Genomic DNA, 24,243 nt, shown 5'->3' on the forward strand with positions numbered 1-24,243 from the left:
TGAGAATCACATATTAACTCAAAGTCAACCCAAACACCCAAGTTTCTCCACAGTTACAGCAATACTTTCTTCAGTTCAGTTCAGTCTCTCAGTCGTGTCCGACTCTTTGTGACCCCATGAATCGCAGCATGCCAGGCCTCCCTGTCCATCACCAACTCCCGGAGTTCAGTCAAACTCACGTCCATTGAGTCGGTGATGCCATCTAGCCATCTCATCCTCTGTCGTCCCCTTCTCCTCCTGCCCCAATCCCTCCCAGCATACTTTCTTACATAAGGTTTAAACCAAAACTCATTAGACTAAAAGGAATTGAGAAGCTGATCAATAGTTCTCACTTAACATAAGCAACGCTGAATCAAATCTCACTTCACTTAGTTTCAAAAACATATGTAACTTCTGAAAATCATTATTAAAAAAATCACTTTACACCACTATTTAAATAAAAGATACTACACCAAAGTAGACTTCTCTACATTAGAAAAAGGCAGAAAAGGAGATATGCAATTTCTCAAGTTACTCATTCTGGTAGAAACTTCCATTTTAATTCTCTGTACTGAGCTTATTAGTCACCATGTTTATCTTTACACCATAGATGCTTTCATGAATAGGTGATTGCAAATTATGTTGAATTTTTTTGTGTAATTGAGGAACTGACTATTTAATGTCATGGCAAATATTTTTTAGGAAGTATCACTTTCTAAAATTTATCCTAAATTTGGAGTGTGAATTTCAGGAAAGTGATGCTTTTAATGTGTCTGTGAGTTAACATCAAACACAATTTCAGAAACCCCAAATTTTGACTTAAAAGATTGACAAGATTGTGTCTTAACAGGCATGCTGAGTCGCTTCAGTCATGTCCGACTCTGTGTGACCCCATAGATGGCAGCCCATCAGGCTCCCCCGTCCCTGGGATTCTCCAGGCAAGAACACTGCAGGCATGACAAAGGTTTATTTTCCCCTTTATCCTTTCATATATACACTCCCATCAAGGCAACCTGCAAACTATTAATCAGGAACATGAACAATTAAGACTAGAACAGCAAAATGAAGGATGGAGTACTCCTCCTGGAAGTGAGTTTCTATTCTTTGGGGAGAACAGGAAGATGCTGGGGAAGGAAAAAATTTTCCTCTACTCCTGTAGGTTCTCCTGACCTGAAATGGATTAACAGGAGAAAAAAAAAAACAAAAACAAAATAAATTACATACCTAAGGGGAATATGGCCTCATATCCTCTGGAATATGCGGCTCAAGGATAAGCTGGGCAGTTGGAATTTATGAGCCAACTGAGAGAAGGAGAAGAGGGTAGGGGTTGGGGACCTCAAAGGGGAGGAAGGCAATTCACATGGAGATGGAGAAACAAATGTTTGGGAAACAAATGCTTGCTACCAAGACTACGGGATGCAGAGGGGACTTTGGTCTCCCTAGCCTGCTGAGTTCACCCACCACACCTAGCCCACATTCTCTGCAGACATCTCCGGTGCTAGTACTCTTCCTGGATCAGACCCTTTAAATTGTTTCAGGCGGTTAAGGGGGAGGTGTAAAGAAAGACTTCCTGAGTCTCTTGCTTCTTAAAAATAACCAGCCCCCAATAATCTTCAAGCCAAACAGACACATTGTGGGGGTGGCAAGTGTTGCTCCCCTCCAATGTCAACCCTGCTCTGATCTGGTTAAGGCTGGCTGCAGCCCACCTGGGGCTTTGCAGTCTGCAGAGAGGGAGCTGTTATGAGCGAATATGCGGAGACAAGCTGAGAGGGAATCTTGCTTGGCAAACCACAAAGGGAGCACAGCACAGAGGGGCACTGGTAGTTTGCTAAGCATTTCAATCCCACAACCTAATGCCATGAGCCTTCTTTGACTGCCTTGGGATTCAAAGTGAATTGATATCAGTGGCAAGAGTTACTACAGCCTGAAGGGTTTTTATACATGACAGTACAAATGCACTGGCTGTATGGTACATGCTTGCTACTGCTGGCTCAGAAGGGAACCAGCAGTGAAAGTACTCGCGTCTACTGAGCAAAAGAAAGTTGGAGTTGATTTTTTTTTTGAAACGGGGGATGGGTGGAAAAAGAGAAGCAAGGTCATCTTTAATATATCTTGTATTTCTAAGTATTAAAAACCCCATGATCAAGCTGAACATGTACATTACGCTCGACAATCTTACAAAAGTAACAGAGAAGGTAAGCCTGCGTGCTTATTATAATAAAGAACAGAATTTACTTTCATCTTAAGGAAACTCTCAATGTTCTATATAATATAAACATGAGGGACTTTGGGGGAGCTATAGTAAGAGATGTAAGACAAATGTCAAGAGCGATGGAAGAAGAAATACCATAAGAAATCCACAATGCCACCGCAACTAGAGTGATGTGATGAACAACCATTTATAATGAAGTCTGGCCCTCGGCTGGTGAAAGGAGAACTGATACCAGAAGGTGGCCAGAGAGCAGCCGGGCGTGTTCATGGGTTAGCGAGGAAACCATTTAAAGGAAGCACACACAGAAACGCTTGGGTGGAGGTTCCTGGCTGAGCAGCTGTGAGATTTGGGGTTTTGCAGTTCTGAGAACTAAACCAGAGCCCCCAAACCTCCTGGGCACAGGCCCTATTCAGAATAGAAAGGGACTGTGTGTCAAGCAGTTTGCTCAAAGAAGCGGCTTAACTTCAACTTGGCTTATTAAAATCAGACGTCAGTAGGTCAGTGGCATAGAAAGGTCTGAGGCTTGGTGTTCTCTCCGCGCTCAAGTGATGCTTTGTGTGGCGTCTCTGGGAGACAGGAGAGACAATAAAACGGCGACTCTCATGGCTGAACAGAGGGAATGAAGGCCAGCAAGGAGCCAGGAGTTGCATTTACCTAAAAAACTGGACTATTTTTTTTTAAAGTACTTTTCATTTAGGGGCGAGAGGAAGAAAACACTGAAACATAATGAAAGTTTTCACATCCTTTCACAAGAAAAAAAAACAGGAATAAAAGGAAAGGTGATAGAAAAAAGAAATTTGCATACATGCCCTATTTAATGCCTGTAGGGAGGCAAAGCATGAGAAGTAGAATATTATGACTGTGGGCATCAACCAGGGGTGGTTTTTGAGGGGCATTTGGAAATGTTGGGAGTCATTTTTGAGCGTCATACAGCGGGGAAATGCTACTGGCATCTACTGGGTTGAGGCTAGGCAGAGGTAGCAACACAAAGGAGAGCCCCCCACAACAAAGAACCCGGCCCCAAACGTATACGGCTGTTGGGAGATGCTGTACTATGATGACACGTCTTCCCAAACTTACGTCAGTCAGTTCAGTGGCGCAGTCGTGTCTGACTCTTTGACCCCATGGACTGCAGCACGCCAGGCCTCCCTGTCCATCACCAACTCCTGGAGCTTACTCAAACTCATGTCCATCATGTTGATGATACCATCCAACTATCTCATCCTCTGTCGTCCCCTTCTCCTCCTGTCTTCAGTCTTTCCCAGCACCAGGGTCTTTTCCAATGAGTCAGTTCTTTGCATCATGGCCAAAGTATTGGAGCTTTAGCATTAGTCCTTCCAATGAATATTCAGGACTAATTTCCTTTAGAATTGACTGGTTTGACCTCCTTGCAGTCCAAGGGACTCTCAAGATTCTTCAAAGAATTATACAATTACATTTTACACAATTTCATATGAAACTGCTTCTTCACATGGCACCATAGACTCAAATGTAACCTGATAGAACCAAACATTTTTAGACTCAGGTATTCTGATTTCATGGAGAAGGCAATGGCACCCCACTCCAGTACTCTTGCCTGGAAAATCCCATGGATGGAGGAGCCTGGTAGGCTGCAGTCCATGAGGTTGCTAAGAGTCGGACACGACTGAGCGACTTCCCTTTCACTTTTCACTTTCATGCACTGGAGAAGGAAATGGCAACCCACTCCAGTGTTCTTGCCTGGAGAATCCCAGGGACAGAGGAGCCTGGTAGGAGGCCGTCTATGGGGTCGCACAGAGTCGGACACGACTGAAGCGACTTAGCAGCAGCAGCAGCATTCTGATTTCAAAAAGAAATGCTTACTAAGTAAAGAAAAAAGTATTAATATAATTCTAGAATGTTTGAAACCCAATGCTTCTGGATCTATGCCAAGAACTTGGGGGGAGGGGAAGGAAGGAGGGAAGGAGAATGAGAACCAGAACAAGGGAGAAAATGGGAATATGCTTGGCTAGCTAAAAGGGACGATTAAATAATCGAAATTTTTCTCAAAGGAATGGACTGTTGCAATGGTCTTCTGTTTTCTTTACTGAGTAAAAAGGAAGAAAACTTTGACAAAAACTCACTATAGAAATCAAAATCTATATACAGAGGAAATCTATATCCAGACAAGTCACTGAATATCCACTATCTGAATATGAAGAAAAGCTTCTTCACAAAATTTGTTATTATTAGCAAAGAGTAAGAACACATCCAGTGAAAGTTTAAATTATTAGCCATGGGAAATGTACTGTCATTAAAGTTGCATTATTATTAAAGATCACTACATTGGAAAACCTCTATAATAAGGTCCTGAATGAAACTACTTTGGGTTATCTAAGCTACTGAAATTATATTAGCAAATCCTGTGGATATAACCTTCAAATATACCTGGAATCTACTTTTTTTTTTTTAATCACTTCCTTGCTACCACTCTGGCCCTGCCAGGCAGGACCATCTCCTGCTTCCCAAGTTCCACCCTGGAGCCCCTATTCAATCTATTAGAGCAACAAAGCAATGTCGTCCTGTTACCGTGGAAAGTCAGATCACCATCTGTCTTTGTTCAAAACTTTTTGTGAATCCTCAGTTCTGTCAGAGTAAAGGTTAAAGGTTCTCCTCCCCTACTTTCCTCTCTAACCTCATCTACTATCCACTCTCCCCTTTGGCCACTTTGCTTCAATCACACTGGCCTCCTTGTTCTTGCTCAAATAGGCCACTTATGCTCCTGCCTTTCTTTTACCCAGAATCCTCCTCCTTTGGTGTCCCCCAAAGTTAGCCCACTGTCTCTCCTTGCCAGAGGTCAACTGCTCAATGGGGCCTGCTTCATCACCCTATTTAATACTGCAACCCCTTCTCCAGCAGTCCTCATTCCTTTGGCTGCCTTTTTTTTTTTTTTTTTCTTCCCTGTAGTCCTTTTCACATCTCTAACCTACTATACAGTTGACTTCTTTATGCTCAGTGGTCAGTGTCTGTCTCCCTGAACTACAAAGTCAGCTCCACAGGGTCAGTGATTTGGTCTGTTTTGTTTGATGATGTAGCTCTGGTTCCTAGGATACTGCCAGACACACAGTAGGCACTCGATATGTATTTTTGGATGGATGTCTTAAGAAAAAAAAAAAACCCAATCCCAATTTACCAATTAGCTAGATGTGAGCACTATAGTTACATGCGAAATGTATAGATTTCAGGTACTAAAATATAAAGAATATCAACAATAATGTGTGCTCTGTGTTGAGAGTCTGCTTCCCAAGTCAACAATGGTGCCTTTTCTGGTGGTTTCTTATTAATGTGCAGTTTGAGAATCAGTTCTCTCTTCCTTTCCTTAGACTGTTTCTGAATGTGTGTGTGCATGCTAAATCGCTTCAGTCATGTCCGATTCTTTGCAACCCTATGGACTGCAGCCTGTCAGGCTCCTCTGTCCATGGGATTCTCCAGGCAAGAATACTGCAGTGGGTTGCCGTGCCCTCCTCCAGGGAATCTTCCTGACCCAGGGATCAAACCTGCATCTCTTGCATTGGCAGGAAGGTTCTTTACTACCATTGCCACCTGGGAAGTTCATGTTTCTGGATGCTTCCTCAAAATTATTTGGCTTGTGCCTTAGATATAATAAACTTACTAAAATTTATTACAGTAACTTTGAGCTGTTGCCTACACTATTCCTGTTGCTTGAAATGTCCTCTCATCCTGTTATAACTCCCCCATGACTCAAGACTAGGCTCAAATGCAACTTTCTCCGTGAATTTTCTATGACTCTGCCTTTTAACACTTCCCACCCCATACCTTGGATGGTAATTATTTGTTTTGCCTATCTGCGAAGATGGCCGTGAACAAGTCCTCCTATCCTTGTGCACATATGTTGCTCCTCTAAAAGGCACAACCTGTTTTTCCTCCTCTTGAATCCAGGCTACTCTTGTGACATTTTGACTAACAGAAGCCAGAAGACATGACATGATGCCATTTCTAGGTTGAGGCTTCATTTTTGCTCCTTTGGTGCCGTGAGACACTGTCCTGCTAGAAAGGGAGGCCATGAAGAGGTGAGAGAGAGAGAGAGGTTCTGAATGAGAGACTGCAAAGAGGGCCCAGCCAGCTTCCAGCTGTTCTATTTACTTCTGCTGAGATGCCAGAAAAGTGAGTGAAGCCTTTGTGGATACTAGCCATGCCACCTTAGCCAACAGCCTGTGAGACAAAACTGAGCAGTCCTCCTCAAGCTTTGCCCAACTGCAGAACTGAAAGCAAATAAATGGTGATTGCTATAAATCACTGTGTGTTGATCTGTAGTAGCTGGTAACAGATACAGTATTTCATCTGTCTACTGAGACCATAATGCCTTTAGGACTCGAAACATAGTATACTGTGCAAAGTAGGTACTCGGATATTTGTTGAATAAATCAATCAGAATGTAAATGAAAGCTGAAGCACAGTATTCAAACATAACTACTTAGGGATTGTATTTGGTTTTGGACTGTCATTATACCATGGCCAACCAAAAAGCTGACTGACTATATTACTGAAAGTATTAGAGTGTGTTGTCCATCATTATTTCTCATATGATGCTGATGTAATTACCTCTCAAGAACAGAATTCAAAATAAAATTGCTTCTTACAACTCAGTAACAGAATCCCAAACAATCTGATTTAAAAAGTGGGCAGAGGATCTCAACAGACATTTTTCCAAATAAGACAGATGGCCAACAAGTACACGAAAAGATGCTCGAAATCAATAATCATCAGGGAAATGCAAATCCCCAAAATGAAAGATCACCCCCTAACCTGTTAGAATGACTATCATCAAAAAGGTAAGAAATAACAAGTGTTGGTGAAGATGTAGAAAGAAAGGGAACCCTCACACACTATTGGTGGAAATATAAATTGGTGCAGTCATTCTAGAAAACAGTATGGAGGTTCCTCAAAAAACTAAAAATAGAACTACCACATGGGGGCTTCCTTGACAGCTCAGTTGGTAAAGAATCTGTCTGCAATCCAGGAGACCCCAGTTCAATTCCTGGGTTGGGAAGATCCACTGAAGAAGGGATAGGCTACCCACTCCACTATTCTTGGGCTTCCCTTGTGGCTCAGCTGGTAAAGAATCTGCTTGCAATGTGGGAGACCTGGGTTTGAACCCTGGGTTCAGAAGATCCTCTGGAGAAGGGAAAGGCTACCCACTCCAGTATTCTCGCCTAGAGAATTCCATGGACTGTGTAGTCCATGGGGTCACAAAGAGTTGGACACTACTGAGTGACTTTCACTTTCAACAAGAACTACCAAATGATTGAGCAATTTGACTTCTGAGTACTTATCTGAAGAAAACAAAAACACTACTTTAAAAAGATATATATGCACCCTCATGCTACTGCAGCATTATTCACATTAGCCAAGATAGAAACAACCTAAGTGTCCATTGACGGGTAAATGAACAAAGATAGTGTGTGTGTGTGTACACGCACACACTCACAACAGAATACTACTCAGTCATAAAAAAGAATGAACTCTTGCCATTGTGACAAAGTGGATGGACCTTGAGGGTATTCTGTTGAGTAAGTCTGATAGAGACAGACAAATAAGATTTCAGTCATACACAATCTCAAAATCAGAACAAATGAACAAACGAAACAAAACTCACAGACACAGAGACCAGAATGGTGGTTGCCAGAGAGAAAGAGGGTTGGAGGGACAAAATGGGTGAAGGGGGTAACCGGTACAGACTTCCAATCACAAAAATAAATAAGTCATGAGAAGTAATGTACAGCCTGGTGACTAGTCAATAATATTATATTGTACATTTGCATGGTGACAGAGAGTAATTAGACTTACTGTGGTGATCATTGCACAATATATACATATATCATTATGTTGTACACCTGAAACTAATATAATGCTAAATGTTAACTATATCTCAATTAAAAAAAAATACCTCTTGAGCAACAGTCCTTAACATAATGCTACTATATGAACTCAGAATTTGTTTTACATATTTCTAAACACTGTATTTATTTATTTGGGGCTGTGCTGGGTCTTCGTTGCCGCGCAGGCTTTTCTCTAGTTGCAGTATGCAGGTGTCTCATTGCAGTGGCCTCTCTCGTAGCGGAGCACGGGCTCTAGGGCGTACGGGCTTCAGCAGTTGCAGCATGTGGGCTCAAGAGTACAGGCTCAGTAATTGTGGCGCGTGGGCTTAGTTGTATGGCGCATAGGCTCAGTTGTTGCGGCATGTGCCATCTTCCCGGACCAGGGATAGAACCCATGTCTCCTAAATTGGCAGGTGGATTCTTTACCACTGAGCTATCAGGGAAGCCCCCTGTTTTACATATTTTAAGTTTTCAAATGATCTTTTTTGGGGGGCTTACTGTGTGGTATGCAGAATCCTAGCTCCCCAACCAGGTATCAAACCCATGCCCTCTGCAGTGGAAGTGTGGGGTCTAAACCACTGGACCACCAGGGAACTCCCGCAGATTGTCATTTATGGAGATATAGTTCATTCTGTATATATGCATTTTCTTCTATTAATTAAATGCAAAAGAATAACATGACATATTGCTATCACTGACCATTCCCCACCCCCTTATCTTTCTACACTTCTCACTCTCTTTGTTTGCATAACTGAAGAATACTTGCTTATAAAAGTGCTATGTATCCACCGAGTTGTTTAAAATGTTGAGTGGAGATAATAACAATATCGCTTTCCTATCACTACATTTGAAAAGAATAAGATGTTTTACAACTAATTTACACTAATGTGTATTTTGTACATTTCTCCAATGATTTTTCATTGCTATTATAACATTCCACTAGATGGGTTTGGAATTGCTCATGCTTTCCCTCAGCTTTTAACCACCAGAATTTCAGTTAAAATTTCTCAGATCTTATAGAAAATTTAATTAAATTCTTTAATTTTCTTAACCATTAAAGTCTACTGAAGAAGCCAGGCCTTTGATATTATTTCTTGAGAGAAGAAGAGCACTGTACCTATGGATGCTATGGGTTAGAGAGAAACCAGTGACAAAATAGGAGCATGTGACAGTGGACAAGAGGGCCAGAGAGATCGCAGGGGCTCTTAGCCACTCAAGGCCCTGAAAGGGGGTGGGCATGAGCAGGAGGGCCATGTCTCCCTTGCTTTCACGCTTCCTTGTTCTGCCTGACACCATAATAAGCCAGGAACGGACAGTTCTCATGAAACGATACTGGGATCAAACAGGCATAAAGACTGAATAATGGTAATATTCATATTCCTAAGGGTACAAACTATTATAATTTATGATTTCAGACTATGTTTCAAAACTCTCTGCAAAGAAAATAAAATGCTGACTATTCTACATTGCAACATTACAGAAATATAAGTGTGATGAACTATTCCTATATCAACCAAATTCTCATTTCCCCCTCAATTAACTCAGTGCAGAATATTGTTTGTTCTTCCTATTTGCTGGATTTTCACACTTCTCTTACACACACACACAAAGGCAAAGAAAGAATAATGGAATTTTAGAATGCATGTACATTTTAATAAAAATAAGGAAATGGAAATGATAAAATTGTTCCTATTAAGAATTATTACAACTCTCCAAATATAAACCACTTCAACAAATTTTTATTTGTAAGTAAAATTAACTTTAAGATGTTCTTCATAAAAACATTAAAGAAAAAATTTCATTACTATCATTGCTATAAGTCAGTATCTATTCACAAATATTAAAGTTAGTAATAAAAATGACTTACCTTCACATCCCTGTGAATTATGTTATTATCGTGACAATAGCGTAGAGCTTCCAGTATCTGTCTCATGTAATGACTGTAGAAAAACAAAAGAAATCTAGAACTGTAAAAAAAACTTTTATTTTTAAAACTTAATATACAATGTCCCTAGTTTGTAACTCCCACCTTCATACTCGCTGCCCACAGACACTTTTCATTTGAGTAGACAAGATTGGTGGAATGCACAGCTTCATAACGAAAAAGTTGGCAGACATGTAAGTTTGAGCTTTATGAAGAAATAATGTGTTCTACATTTTCTAAGATATCTAAGTCAAAGGAATTTTCACACATTCACACAGCTCCTAGGTAAAATAGCTCTTCAAACTAAAAATTCAACCTTAAAATATGAAAAAAATAAGTAACAGTTCTCTGACATTCAGTTAATTTTACTTAGTTACTCTGGATTGCTATTAAGTGAGCAGTGCTCAGAAGTACACAAAGAATTCTAACTCAAGGGGTAGGAGTCTTTCATCTGCCAGCAGAGGCTGGTTAGCTGTCTTATTTCCATTTAGCTCTAAGAACAAACAAGAGAGAACCCCCTTATGCCTACAATTTCTTTTTGCAACATAATCAAGTATTAGATGGGGTATCCTTGAACAAAGCAGATTCCTTCTGGGCTGAAGGAAAATCAAACTCCTCACAAGGCCAGCAGGGTCCACCGAGGCTCTGAACTGGGTCCAGGAGAAGAACAGAGGAGGAGTGAGCATTTAAAAGTGCTAACAGGGTCATTAGCCACTGGGTGTGACAAGAGCAGGTCATTCAGTATTACTTGAGAACTTACTTTGATTTCCTTCTCTCAATTCTAAAGTTCTTCTTCTGCAATCCTACTGTTTGTCTTTAAGGGTCTTTTTCATCTTCTCTTCCTCTGAATTTTATTCCCTACATAGCTGTCATTTTCTTCCTACTATCTTCTTTTCTCATTTTTCCCCTTTTCCTTCCCAACCAGCCATGACACAGAAATGCAATTTACTTAGCATTATTTATTGGTTAGTATTTACTTAATTTTGTTTTTTTCTATCCAGATCTTTCATTCTCCAAACTTTAAAATAAAGGATGAAGAAAGCTTATCTCTGGAATTCCCTTAACAGAATGTCCCTGGCTAAGGACTGCCTATCATAAAAAGAACCCAGGATCCCTGAGGCATCAATGGCTTCGTGGAGGATGGTGTATAAGCTATACCACTCTCCAAGATACACAATGGAGATGCTTCATAATTGAAATGCTCCCCTCTGTGTGTGGAATCTCACAGACCTCATGTAGAGACCTCATCTATTCTGGGCCAGCGGTGATTTTCTGATGCAGGAAGAAGTGAAGAGCTACCCTTAAAAGGCCCAGATCTCTCTCAGCTTCAGCTGGGTCTTTTGATTGGCTGTATCCTTACAATTGTTCAGTAAAGCCTGGTGCTAGGGAAGAATATCTCTCTGATTTGTGAGAATTTGATTTGATAATCTGATCCTGTGTGTTAGTTTACTCCACAATTCATCACCTCTGAAAAACAGAGGTAATCAGTAATTGGGTCAGCCATTTCGAGAAAAACAACACTATCAGTATGATTACTTGGTCTCTGAGTCTTCTTTCACTTGCTCTCACTAGAACAACTGATACAAGCTGCATTTCCCAACAATGGAGTATAGGATCAGAGAGAAGGAAGGTAGAAGTTATCCGGTTGAATGTTCTAAACCAAAGGAAGGATCTATGTGCCCTTGGTTACATGGTCACTGGTACTCTGCAATAGGGGACATACCTAATCATACTTTCTGAGGTCCCTCCCTATTGTCATTTTTAGGAAGGGTTTTAATAAATTTTGCCAAATCCCTCTCTTTGCAGTATCATTTATTGATCCCAATATTACTCTTTTCTTTGGTCCATTCTGGTAAGTTCCTTTCATAAAATCACCATTTTAATAGCAATATAGGTGGATTTTTAAAATCAACAGACTTTCATCTTGATGTACATAAACATCTAACTTTCCTATAATCTCAAGATTGTGAGAGACCTCCAGTCATTTCACTCTATGACATCATCTCTACAACACTGGTATTCTTTATGTTCTAACACCTAGCACAGTGGCAGAGACAGGCTCAAAGTTAAAGAAAAGTAATAGGAATGAGTAGTTCAGTTCAGTCGCTCAGTAGTGTCCAACTCTGTGACCCCATGGACTGCAGCATGTCAGGCCTTCTTGTCCATCACCAACTCTCGGAGTTTACTCAAACTCATGTCCATTGAATCACTGATGCCATACAAGCATCTCATCCTCTGTCGTCCCCTTCTCCTCCTGCCCTCAATCTTTCCCAGCATCAGGGTCTTTTCAAATGAGTCAGTTCTTTGCATCAGATGGCCAAAGTACTGGAGTTTCAGTTTCAGCATCAGTCCTTCCAATGAATATTCAGGACTGATCTCCTTTAGGAAGGATTGGTTGGATCTCCTTGCGGTCCAAGGGACTCTCAAGAGTTTTCTCCAATACCACAGTTCAAAAGCAACAATTCTTCGGCTCTCAGCTTTCTTTATAGTCCAACTCTTACACCCAAACATGACTACTGGAAAAACCTTAGCTTTGACTAGATCGACCTTTGTTGGCAAAGTAATGGATGAGTATGGAACAGAGTAAAACCAGTAGTGGTTTAACATCAACTCTGATAGCCTATCTGCCAGGTATTCCAGTGTCTTTGTGGTTCAAAAAGGAAAAAGTCATCTTCCTCCATCAAGTTTAACTGTTTTATGAAATCAACGCCCAGAATATTTAGTTTTCCCTGTTTGATGCTGCTAAAGATAACAATATGGGAAAATACAAAACTCTAATTCTTTAAGAAATAAATATGAACAATGCTATGCAAAATCTGAGGGTTTCATTTAGTAGGAGAAAGTGGCATACCACTATGCCATAAGAAAAATCAAGAAAGCATTGATTATTAAAGAATGTTTTTTAATTCTAAAATGCAATACAAAATAAAAACTTTTAATTGTGATAAGAACACAAAAGCAAAATGGGATTAAAAAAAAGAACCCCCCCCCAAAAAAAAGAAAACCCTAGAATATACTTTTAGTGAACAAGGCACAAAATAAAAAAGGATATTTGGCCTCAGTTCTACTATGAATAAATCAGGAGTTAAAAGAAGGACTAAAGTTAATATATATAAACTCTCATTTGCTTCCTCTCCCTAGCTCCAGGAGTAGAAAACAGCAGCTACCTAAAATTTAGTATATTCTTTATCTTGTGTTACGGTTATGGCTGCTCCACCTCCCGAAATGGGGGCCCTTGCTGCTCAGTCAGGAGAAGAGTGTGCAAAGAATCTGAAGAAAGTCAAGTCATTCTGAGCTTAAAGTTGCATGGGGGTAGTAGTCCCTAAGCTGTTTTCAGCCATATCTGTCCATTGTGCCATAATTATAAAAAGAATGGTAGGAGGGAGAATGTTATAATCATTTAATGGTAACTGTTTCCTAAATGGTAGAAAGTTTGAATAAACACTTACAGGTTTGAACCCTTTAACATACCATGGTTAGTGACTAAGGAGGGTTGCTGTAACTCATGTATTAAAAAGGCAACTTATTGGAGTGGGTATTTATGATATGATTGTCACCAAAGCAGAAAGCTGTACTGCTCCAAATCTATAGGCAAGTGACCCAGTGCATGGCTCCTGTGATTTTTCATATTAAATCTTTATTTTGAGTAGGAACTACTTCTCTTGGAACAATGATGACTACTTGATTGGGAGATCCAATATATTCAGCAGAAAAACTGTGCTGTTATTTCTGTTCTTCTGCTGTTCCGTGCTTTTTCTCAGATTAACTGGTCACAAAACAATCTGCTATCACTAAAAGGCAAACTGAAGAACTAAAGAGGCACATCTGCTAAAAAGCAAAAATCAAACACACACCAAAAAATCCCCAAGTTTCCTTCTACATAGTTCCTGACCTATAAAATTCCTCCTTGTATAAAAGTCATCAGAAATGGAAAAGATGGCAGTGGTGATGTTAAATTCTAAATCCATATAAATAAATCCACTGTTTAATATTTTGCATTTCCAGTCACTGTTTGGTTCCACTAAGGCACATTAAGAGATGCTCCTTGTAAGAGTGGCAGCCTGCTTGTCATTCAAAGAGCAGGATGCTTCATATGATTTCCTTGCCAGCTCCCTTTTACTTCTACCTTTACTTTGGGAAGTTGATACAAATTACATACCTGGCGACAGCTTCACTGTATACGAAACCAGCATCAGCTCGTTTTACGATTTCAAAACACAGATCTGCTCCATCCATACTGTAGAGAGATGTGAAAAAGAAGATAAGGAAAGAGAAAATTTCAGGAAGAAAACATTGAAAGCGAATACATTGTAAGTAAGTTTTTAGTTGACTTACAGCTAAAGATTATAATAAATTATTTAAGTCTCCTTCTTTTGATGAAAAATAGATACCAATTATAAAGGACATTATAACCATCTTAATATTGAAATCACTATGAACGGTGACTGCAGCCATGAAATTAAAAGACACCTGTTCCTTGGAAGGAAAGTTACGACAAACCTAGACAGTGTATTAAAAAGCAGAGACATCACTTTGCTAACAAAGGCCCGTGTAGTCAAAACTATGGTTTTTCCAGTAGTCAAGTACGGATGTGACAGTTGGACCATAAAGAAGACTGAGTGCCGAAGAATTGATGCTTTTGAATTGTGGTGCTAGGGAAGACTCTTGAGAGTCCCTTGGACAGCAAGGAGATCAAACCAGTCAATCCTAAAGGAAATCAGTCCTGAATATTCATTGGAAGGACTGATGCTGAAGCTGAAACTCCAATACTTTGGCCACCTGAGGCTAAAAGCTGATTCATTAGAAAAGACCCTGATGCTGTAAAGACTGAGGACAAGAGGAGAAGGGGGCAATAGAGGATGAGATGGTTGGGTGGCATCATTGAGTCAATGGATATGAGTTTGAGCAAATTCCAGGAGACAGTGAAGGACAAGGAAGCCTGGCTTGCTGCAGTCATGGCGTTGCAAAGAGTGTAACAGGCCTGAGGGACTGAACAACTACAACAGCCTTCTTTGTGGTCCAGCTCTCACATCTGTATATGACTACTGGACAAACCATAGCTTTGACTATACAGACCTTTGTTGGCAAAACGCTGTGGGGCATTGTGGGTCAGGGCATCTCCGACCAGGGATGGAACTCGTGTCCCTTGCATTACAAGGCAGATTCTTAACCACTGAATCACCAGGGAAATCCAATAACTAATTAATTAATAATCATTACTAATCATTACTAATATTACTATTCTTCCAGCATCATGGAAAGCATTCCTTGTTTTATTTCCCTTCATTCTTACTATCATCCCATGAGGTCAGCATCCTTCATGTTCTCAAATAATTTGTCTAAGTGAGTAGACATGTATGTGACAGGGACAGAATTCAAATCCCTACCTATATTCAATGCTCTTTCCATTATCTACAGCTACATCTACTAAGTGTGCAAGGAACAAATATACATATTCAAGCTCAACAGTTCAAACATAGGATGAAGTTCTAAAAGAACAAGTATATTTTATACTTTCAACATATTTCCACCTAAAACCTGGCAGAATACTAGGCACACAGTAAATATTTAATGATTAGTTGACCATATTACATGAAAATACTTTCACATTTATACAAAGCTTCACCAAGTTTACCTAGTTTTCATTTCACGGCCAATGAACTTTTTCCAATGTTCAATAGGATTCTTTTCTAAACTAATTTTTATGATGGCTCAGTCTACTCTGAAGTATGGCAGGGTCTATTTTGCATCATCAGAAATAAAACCCAGATGAATGTGATCATGCATCTATGTGAACAACCCTGATCACCTGCAACAGTCCTACAAGCAGAGTTGCTAGGTCAAGAGGCATAGAAAGAATGCTTTTGATACATATACTACTGGAAAACTTTCAACAATTTACTCCGCAACTACCGAGTGTGAGAGTGTTCTTTCCTACCTTGCTTGCCTCTCCTAGGATGAGTATTCTTTTTAATCTTTGCCAATCAGATAGGAGGAAAAAAAGTCACCCATAAATGCTTTCATTTACATTTCCTTGATTACTAGAGAGGCTGAATATTTTTCATTTCTTTGTGTTGTGGGGAGAAGAAAAGCACTATTTTTAAAGCTGGCTGCAGTTTAAGCTTGGATGGTTGATTTGTGAAGACTAAAAACACATAGTGAGGGAATTATAGTTTTGTTTAGCCTTTTTCCTTTTTAATTGCAAAATGTGAGGATAAGCACTATGCATCTTAGATGAGAGAAGAGTTGGGCAAAGGAGAGAGCTAAACTGATTGCATCATAAAGCAATAAGAATCCTTAGAGCCAGAGGAAGGCTTTTTGGAGGGATCTGAAAGGGGGAAAAATCCTAAGGGTGGGAGAAGGTAGTAAGATGGTGAGAGGCAAACATTTAAAGAGGGAACCAGTCAGTGGGAAATAACTGGAAATCACTTACTGCCCTGGGCTACAGTTACCAGCATGAATCGATTCATTTTCCTGGACATATGTGAAAATACTAGTAATTGAAATGACAATTTCTACATATGCATATACACATACGAGATTATTTTTAGGTTTGTACTCTTTTCCACTATTTTGGTATCTAGTCTGATACCAATTTTAATTCTGCAATAGTATCCATTTTAGTATTTGGCAAAATAAGTCTCATTTAGTCATTACTCTTTGCCAACATTTTCCTATGAGATTTTCTTTTTCTCACAGCTGAAATTTAAAATCAATTTCTCAAACACTATAAAGTTTTAAAAAAATATTTTGCTGAAACAGTATTATATTTATAGATTAACAAGTAGAAATTAACATTTTCCTAACATTCTCATCTGTGAATATGATATCCATCTCCATTTCCTTTTATGTCTCTGAGTTAGAATTTCAAGGTTTTCTTCATATTGGTTCCAAATATTGATTATTGGGTTCCCCACCCCAAGGCATTTTATATTTTTAGTTGCTATTATAAATGGTATCTTTTGGCTATTATACATTTTTTAATACAATGGTTCATAACCAGGGGTACCAAACAAAACCGCCTATATAATGTTTAAAACATGCATGCATGCTCTTTGAGGCTTTAGTCTGAAAGTAAGTCATTACTGTGAAAGTAATTTTTCAATTATTAAAGCTATTTGATTAGTCATTTGTAATGTTAATTGATATTAAAGTAAAAGGCAATCCATTAATTCAAAATTTCATGATATAGAAATATAAGCTAAAAATACTTTTATGCAAATTTTACTCATCATAGAAACTTTAAATATACATATTCATAAAACATACAATCCCAGTATAATAATCTTGAACAAAAAGTTCAATGTCCTAATTCTTGACAAACTTTACTTGATAATATGCTTTTAAAAACAATTATAAGGCTTCTCTTATTGGTTTTCTCTTTGGTTTCCCATCTTAGGGTGTTTCTGAGGCTGCCAAGAAGCTTCAATAAGCATACTCTGAATTTCCTTAGTTGGTTCCATTCTGAGGGAATGAAACGAGAGAGAAGAAATCCTGCTATGGAAGAGTATGGGGAATGTTTCTATACTAAACCCAGAGAAAAACTATGGGATGTTTACTCTGAATTGTGAAAAGTGGTAGGATTATGAATGATCTTAACTGCCCCTCATTTCAACTATCTGAATTTTAAAACTTCTGTAATAAATATGCATTACTTATAAAAAATTTAAACATTATCCAAAAACAAATGCTCCAAACAAACAAAACAGATCACAGGTCTAGAGGGACAAGGTATGGCTGTAAGTATGTGGAAGGGATCAAAATATTCCAGCCCCAAATATGCCACTTTAGCAGAGGATTATTTTGAGCTGAAGGCAACTGAAAATCAGCAGATACATGAAAACACTCTACTCTCCTCCATTCTGCTTACAAATGGGACATTAATTTCCCTTTATTAAAATGACAGAAATTTCCTTTTGTAAAGGTGTTCCCCTCTCATGTACCAGGAAGAAGAAAACCACTCTTACCTGTGTAACAAACCTTATTAAAGAACTCTTTTTTACCATATATTTCCTGATTACCTTCCTACAGTTTACTTCCGACCCTAGATACCCAAACTACCCTCTCCTTCCTTTGTCTAGTCTCTTCACTTTACCTCTTTGTTAAAATGGTATATAAGTCTCTGGGTCTCTGTGGGTTTCACTTTTTCCTGTGCGTATGCCCGCTCCCTATTGCCCACCAAGTGTAAATGAAAATCTTCTCTCCTGTTATTTTGCCATTTGTCTGTTTAATTTGCAGGCCCCAGGTACTTAATTAAGAGTATATAGAAAGTTTTCTTTCCTCCTCTACAATGTATTCTATAAAAGCAGAGAAAGAGAAGGCTCGTAGGAGACTAGTAGCTTCTTGTATGAAGAAGCGCCTCTCAAATTAACTGTGATCATGGTGGTGGTTTAGTTGCTAAGTTGTGTCTGACTCATTTGTGACCCTACAGACCCGCCAGGCTCCTCTGTCTATGAGGTTCCCCAGGCAAGAATACTGTAGTAGGTTGCCATTTCCTTCTCTAAGGGATCTTTCTGACCCAGAGATTGAACTTGTGTCTCCTGCATTGCAAGTGGATTCTTTACCATTGAGCCATCAGGGAAGCCCAACTGTGATGAAGGACTACCTTTCACCAACCCCCCTCCCCACACACACTCTAGTATATTAAGAGCTAATACATTTTTTACAACATACAAAACCATGCTATGATTTCACAGCAACATAAATTATTCTAACAGTTGCTAGATGTTTATACCCAATTTCTGTTCTTATTTCATTATAAAGTGGTAAATGACTGGTAGACTAGAATTTGTCTGCAAACTGTTCTTTGAGGAGCACTGTAAAGAACAGATCAAATCTGGATTTCTCTGATCAGCATTTCCCCTGAAGATGATAAAAACAACCACAAAATCTAGATGAAATATTGGGTACGGAAAAACTCAAACTTTCTGGCCAGCCCAATAAAAAATTTTTTAAGTGTTAAAGAATTAACAGCATAAACAGTGAAAAACCACCTACGAGAACAGAGAAAGGATTAGAACTCAAAGAGGGAAGCAAGAGCTGCTTCTGCCCTGGGGATATGGAGGGGTTATGGAAAGAAGGCAGCTGTGGAGGCAAGAGGTTTCACTTCTGGGGAACTCTAGAGAAGGGACGGGCTTCCCTGGTGGCTCAGATGGTAAAGCGTCTGCCTGAAATGCGGGACACCCGGGTTCGATCCTTGGGTTGGGACGATCCCCTGGAGAAGGAAATGGCAACCCACTCCAGTACTCTTGCCTGGAAAATTCCATGGACTGAGGAGCCTGGTAGGCTACAGTCCATGGGGTCGCAGAGTCAGACACGACTGAGCAACTTCACTGATGCAGATTTACAGGGTGATCCAAGAGGAGAGAAAGTGCTCTTCTTCTCACAAACCACAGAAGAGTCCACCAAGGGGTAAGGCTCTGACAAAATATCTCATACTCCAGGGTGGAAACATAAAGAGTTGCATTTTGAAAACTGCAGTATACAATATATTCTGGTATGTCTTATCAGTAGCATAGGAAAACCCCAATGCTTACCATGGAGATAAAAGCTGAATTTTAAATATTCAGTAAGAAAGAAATAATCAAAAGTGACACTATAGATTTGAAAAAGCAGCAAGAAGAAATTTAAGAACAGAAAAAAATAAAAATTAAGACTTTGAACAGATTAGATAGTCAAAGAGAAAAGTAGTGAACTAGAAAATAATCAGCTTGAAGCAAGGAGAGACAAAACATGGAAAAAATAAAAGTGAGATTAAGGAATGTAAAAGATTACTTTGAAAGTCAGCATATATTTCATTGAAGTTTAAAAAGTGAAAAGAAAATGGAGCAGAAACAATACTAAAAATATAATGACTGATAATTACCCAGAGATGATTAAAGATATCAATCCACTGATTTGAAAAGCCCATTAAACATCAAGGAAGAAAAAGAAATCTATAGTTAGCTGTATACCACTGAAAACTGCAGGAAACAAAGAAACATAGACAATCTCAAAAACAGTGAAAACAACAGACTATCAGACTGATAGCTGACTTTCAGTAGCAACAGTGGAAGCCGGAAAACAGTGGAAAAGTGTCTCAAAATAACTGCCAATATAACCTTCTCTTCTCACTTAATAAATCTTTACAGAATGACGGGGAACACATGTATACCCATGGCTGATTCATGTCAGTGTGTGGCAAAAACCACTACAATATTGTAAAGTAATTAGCCTCCAATTAAATAAAAAGAAAAAAATCTTTACAGAATGAAGGTGGAAAAACAATTCAGATAAGTAAAATACTGAGATAATTTGCCACGAGCATATCTATCCCTAAAGGAAATATAAAAGAATATTCCTCAGGAAGAAGAAATATGAAGAAAACTCAGAGATTCAGCAAGGCATGGAAAACATAAAATGTAAATATGTAGGTGAATCTAAATGAACAATGATTGTATAAAAAACAACTATTTTCTCAGTCTCTCTCTGGAGAGAGAGAGAAATCATATAAAACAGTTACTGTTCAGAAATAGAGAGAGGTAGGTAGTGGGGTGGGATGGGGTATGCCAGGAGGAGATTTACTGATTTTAAATATAAATACTTGACAACAATAACTTATAAGTTAGGAGGTATACTTTAATTTCTAGGTCAACTACTAAGTTCTTTTTCTTTGAATAGACCTTTTACCTTTGTGTATAACTTTATAACATTATGCATTCAGTTCAGTTCAGTCACTCAGTCGTGTCCGACTCTTTGCGACCCCATGAATTGCAGCACGCCAGGCCTCCCTGTCCATCACCAACTCCCGGAGTTCACTCAAACTCACATCCATTGAGTTGGTGATGCTATCCAGCCATCTCATCCTCTGTCATCCCCTTCTCCTCCGGCCCCAAATCCCTCCCAGCATCAGAGTCTTTTCCAATGAGTCAACTCTCCACATGAGGCAGTGGGTTACCATTCCCTTCTCCAGGAGATCTTCCCGACCCAGGAATTGAACCCGGGTCTCCCACATTGTAGGCAGACGCTTTACCATCTGAGCCACCATGGAAGTCCCCCAAAACATTATGCATTAGTCATTTGAAAAACACTGGTCCACTGAGTTATGCAGAATTTCCTAATATTGACATGTTTGATTACATGATATTAAAAATCACTGCTGATTACATTAGAAACATTCTTTAAGTCCTGGGGTGCTTCCCAGGTGGCTCAGTGGTAAAGAATCCACCTGCCAATGCAGGAGATGCAGGTTCAATCCCTGGGTCAGGAAGATCCCCTGGAGGAGGAAATGGCAACTCACTGCAGTATTCTTGCCTGGAAAAACTTATAGGAAGAGGAGCCTGGTGGGCTACAGTCCATGTGGCTGCAAAGAGTTGGATATGACTGAGTGTATGCACACACGCATGCACACACGCCCCTTTAAGCCCTGGGAAGCTGTTAAGCTCATTGTGGCAGATATAAGTTTTCCAAAATTCTAGTTTTCACTTGAAAATTTTGAATTTGATCATCAGCAACAACTGATGAGTTATTTCCCTGGAAGCAGCAGGCTCGCTTTGTTCATTTTTTAAATTGAATGTCTGCCACATACTCAAGTTTGGGTAACTGTGGCTTGTCTGTTAGTCATTCTTTCAAGTAAAAGTGATATCACACACACACACAAAATACTAGTTTGGATTACAACTCAAGATATTGCAGAAGTGGATTTCTAAGACCTAACAAAATTTAAAGAACTGCAAGCAGAGTATGTTTTCTAATCACAATATAGTTAAGTTAGAAATTTAAAAAATAACTAGAAAATTCCCAAATGTTTGGAAATTGAGAAATACATGCTAAATAACCTATGAATCAAAGGCGAAATCACACTGAAAATTAAAAAGCATTTCTAGTATTTCTAATAATGACAATAAAAACTACATATCAAAACTCATGCAAGATTGAGGCATTACATTTCAAGACTGGGGTGTTGCCATTATTAAACCCAGAAATATAAAAATGGCTGAAAGAAGAAGTTGGGGCATAGGTCCAATCTTCCAGTATGGAAAGCTAGCTACAGCCCCATCCCCACAACACACACTCCTCAGTGCTGGAGAAACTTATCTTGTATCAGGTAACCCACTGATGACAAATAAAATACATTAATACAACCTTTTCAGTGGACAATTTTATAATGCTAGACAAAGGTCTTAAAAATGGGCATGTCCTTTGACCCAATGATTTCATTCCAAGGGAAATAATCAGATTATTTGCTGAGTTTTAATGAAAAGGTTTATCACAGCTATTTTTAATAGGGAGAAATGGGAAAAAACCTAAATGCCCAACAAAAAGAGAATGATTAAATAAACTATGGTAAATCCACAGAGTAGGATATTATGCTGCCATTAAAATGATGCTATAGAAGTATATTTATTGATATAGAAAGATGTCCATAATAATTTAAGATGTACAAACATATATGCATTATCTATGTGCATTCAAATGTATTGAGAAATTTTTGGATATTACAACACAGTGTTAAAGAGTAAATGGGTAGGACTCTGGATTTTTTGTTTCCTTTTTACTTAAAAAAAAAAAAAGAACAGGTATTACCATTTTTGTCATACTAAAAACAGTTCTAAATGTTAAAAAATAAAATGCAAAAATATTCCTTCAGTATGTTGTTAAAATAGTATTTATAAGGCAGTCTTAATACTTTAAAAATTATTTAAATTTAACATAAATATTACAAACACTGATGTAAAATATTAGAAAATAAAAGCTGAAGTCAGTGACATTCCACCAGGAGAAATTTTTTTAATAGAACAGCAAATTAAATCTGTTCTATTTAAAAAGGAAATGATAATGAGCAGAAATTAATGAAGAAAAAACAGGGCAAAAGGCAAAGCAAAAAAATATTCTTGGAAAAGATTTATACAAGTGAACTAGAAAAATCCCAATTTTGAGAACTGAATAATAAAAAAAAACTGAACCAATTTTATTACACAGATCTCAGAATAAAATCATTAGAAAATGAGAAAATATTTAAAACTGAATAATAAGGAAAATCAATGCATCAAAACTTATATGCTATAAATGCATATATTAATATTCTAAAAGAAGAAATGTTCAAGATTTATGATAAGCATCCATCTCCATAAGTTATATAAAATCATCAAATTAAAGTCAAACAAATTAGAGGGAAATAAGGATAGAAACCAATGACATGGAAAACAAACAGATACTGGGAGGATTAACAAAGTTAAAAGTTGTTTCTCGTGAAATGATACATTTTGGGCAAGCCTGAATTAAAAAATAGACATATACAGCAGCCCGTATGAAGAATGAAAAAGGAGGAATTCTATATCCTGCAGACATTAAAAAGATGATATCAAAACTTTATGCCAAAAATTTGAAAATTTATATGAAATGGACAAATTTCTAGAAAAATAAAACTCATTAAAACACAAAAAGAATTAGAAAACCTAAGTAATTCTTTACTAATTAAAGGAACTGAAATAGTAATTAAAAACCTTCTGGCATAGAAAACTCTAGGCCTAGATGGTATTTCTCACAAGTTCTACTGAACACTGGGAGGAGAAATAAATAAAAAGCAGGAACAGTTTCCAATTCATTTTATGAAGCTAGCGTAAACTAGATATAAAACCTGTTAAGGACAGCATGTGAAAATTAATGGCCAATCTCACTAATGAACATAGATGCAAATAAGCCAAACGAAACTATACTGAGCTATATTGAAAAACTGTAACAGGACCAAGATGGGTTTACCAAAGGAATGCAAAACTGTTTTAACATTTGGAATTCAATTAATAGAATTCTGTACACTGAGATAGATTAAGGAAGAAAAAATAGTGACCACCTCAATAAAAGGAAAAAATATTTAATAAAACTATGGATTTAAATCTTAAGAAATTCTTAAATTGAAGAAGGCAAAAATGTCTACCCCAACAATTTAACAATATTGTGAAGGTTCTAGCCAGAGCAGTAAGGGCAAGATAAAGAGATGAAATGTATAAGAATTGAAAAGGAAGAAACAAATCATCATTATTTACAGATGGTATAAGTGTATATGCAGAATATTCAAAATAATCTAAGGAAAAATGAAAATGAATCAGAATTTAGTAAAATTATTGACATAAAACAAATGAAATTAAAAATTTTTTTTTCATTAAAGAGCACAGGAATAAATCAAATAAAAAGATGTGTAGGATCTCTAGACAGAAGAATATGATTTTTTTAAGAGAAATTAAACAACTAAAATAAATGGAAAGAAAATTATCTTGTTCACAGACTGGAAG

At 38.2% G+C, this 24,243-nt stretch overlaps 1 protein-coding gene across 14 annotated transcripts in view; it reads right to left on the reverse strand.

Moving 5' to 3' along the window:
- Window positions 1–24,243, reverse strand: part of CASK (calcium/calmodulin dependent serine protein kinase) — a 377,764-nt gene that overhangs the window by 179,503 nt on the left and 174,018 nt on the right. For all 14 annotated transcript variants that reach the window (XM_027534512.1, XM_027534509.1, XM_027534508.1 and 11 more), the window contains exons 4-5: window positions 14,133–14,210; window positions 9,917–9,989 (exon numbers count right to left, since the gene is read on the reverse strand). In XM_027534512.1, coding sequence (XP_027390313.1) covers window positions 9,917–9,989; window positions 14,133–14,210 — 151 coding nt within the window. The remainder of the gene's footprint in view (window positions 1–9,916; window positions 9,990–14,132; window positions 14,211–24,243) is intronic.

The sequence above is a fragment of the Bos indicus x Bos taurus genome, chromosome X, assembly GCF_003369695.1.
Source record: "Bos indicus x Bos taurus breed Angus x Brahman F1 hybrid chromosome X, Bos_hybrid_MaternalHap_v2.0, whole genome shotgun sequence".
NCBI classification, from domain to species: Eukaryota; Metazoa; Chordata; class Mammalia; order Artiodactyla; family Bovidae; genus Bos; species Bos indicus x Bos taurus.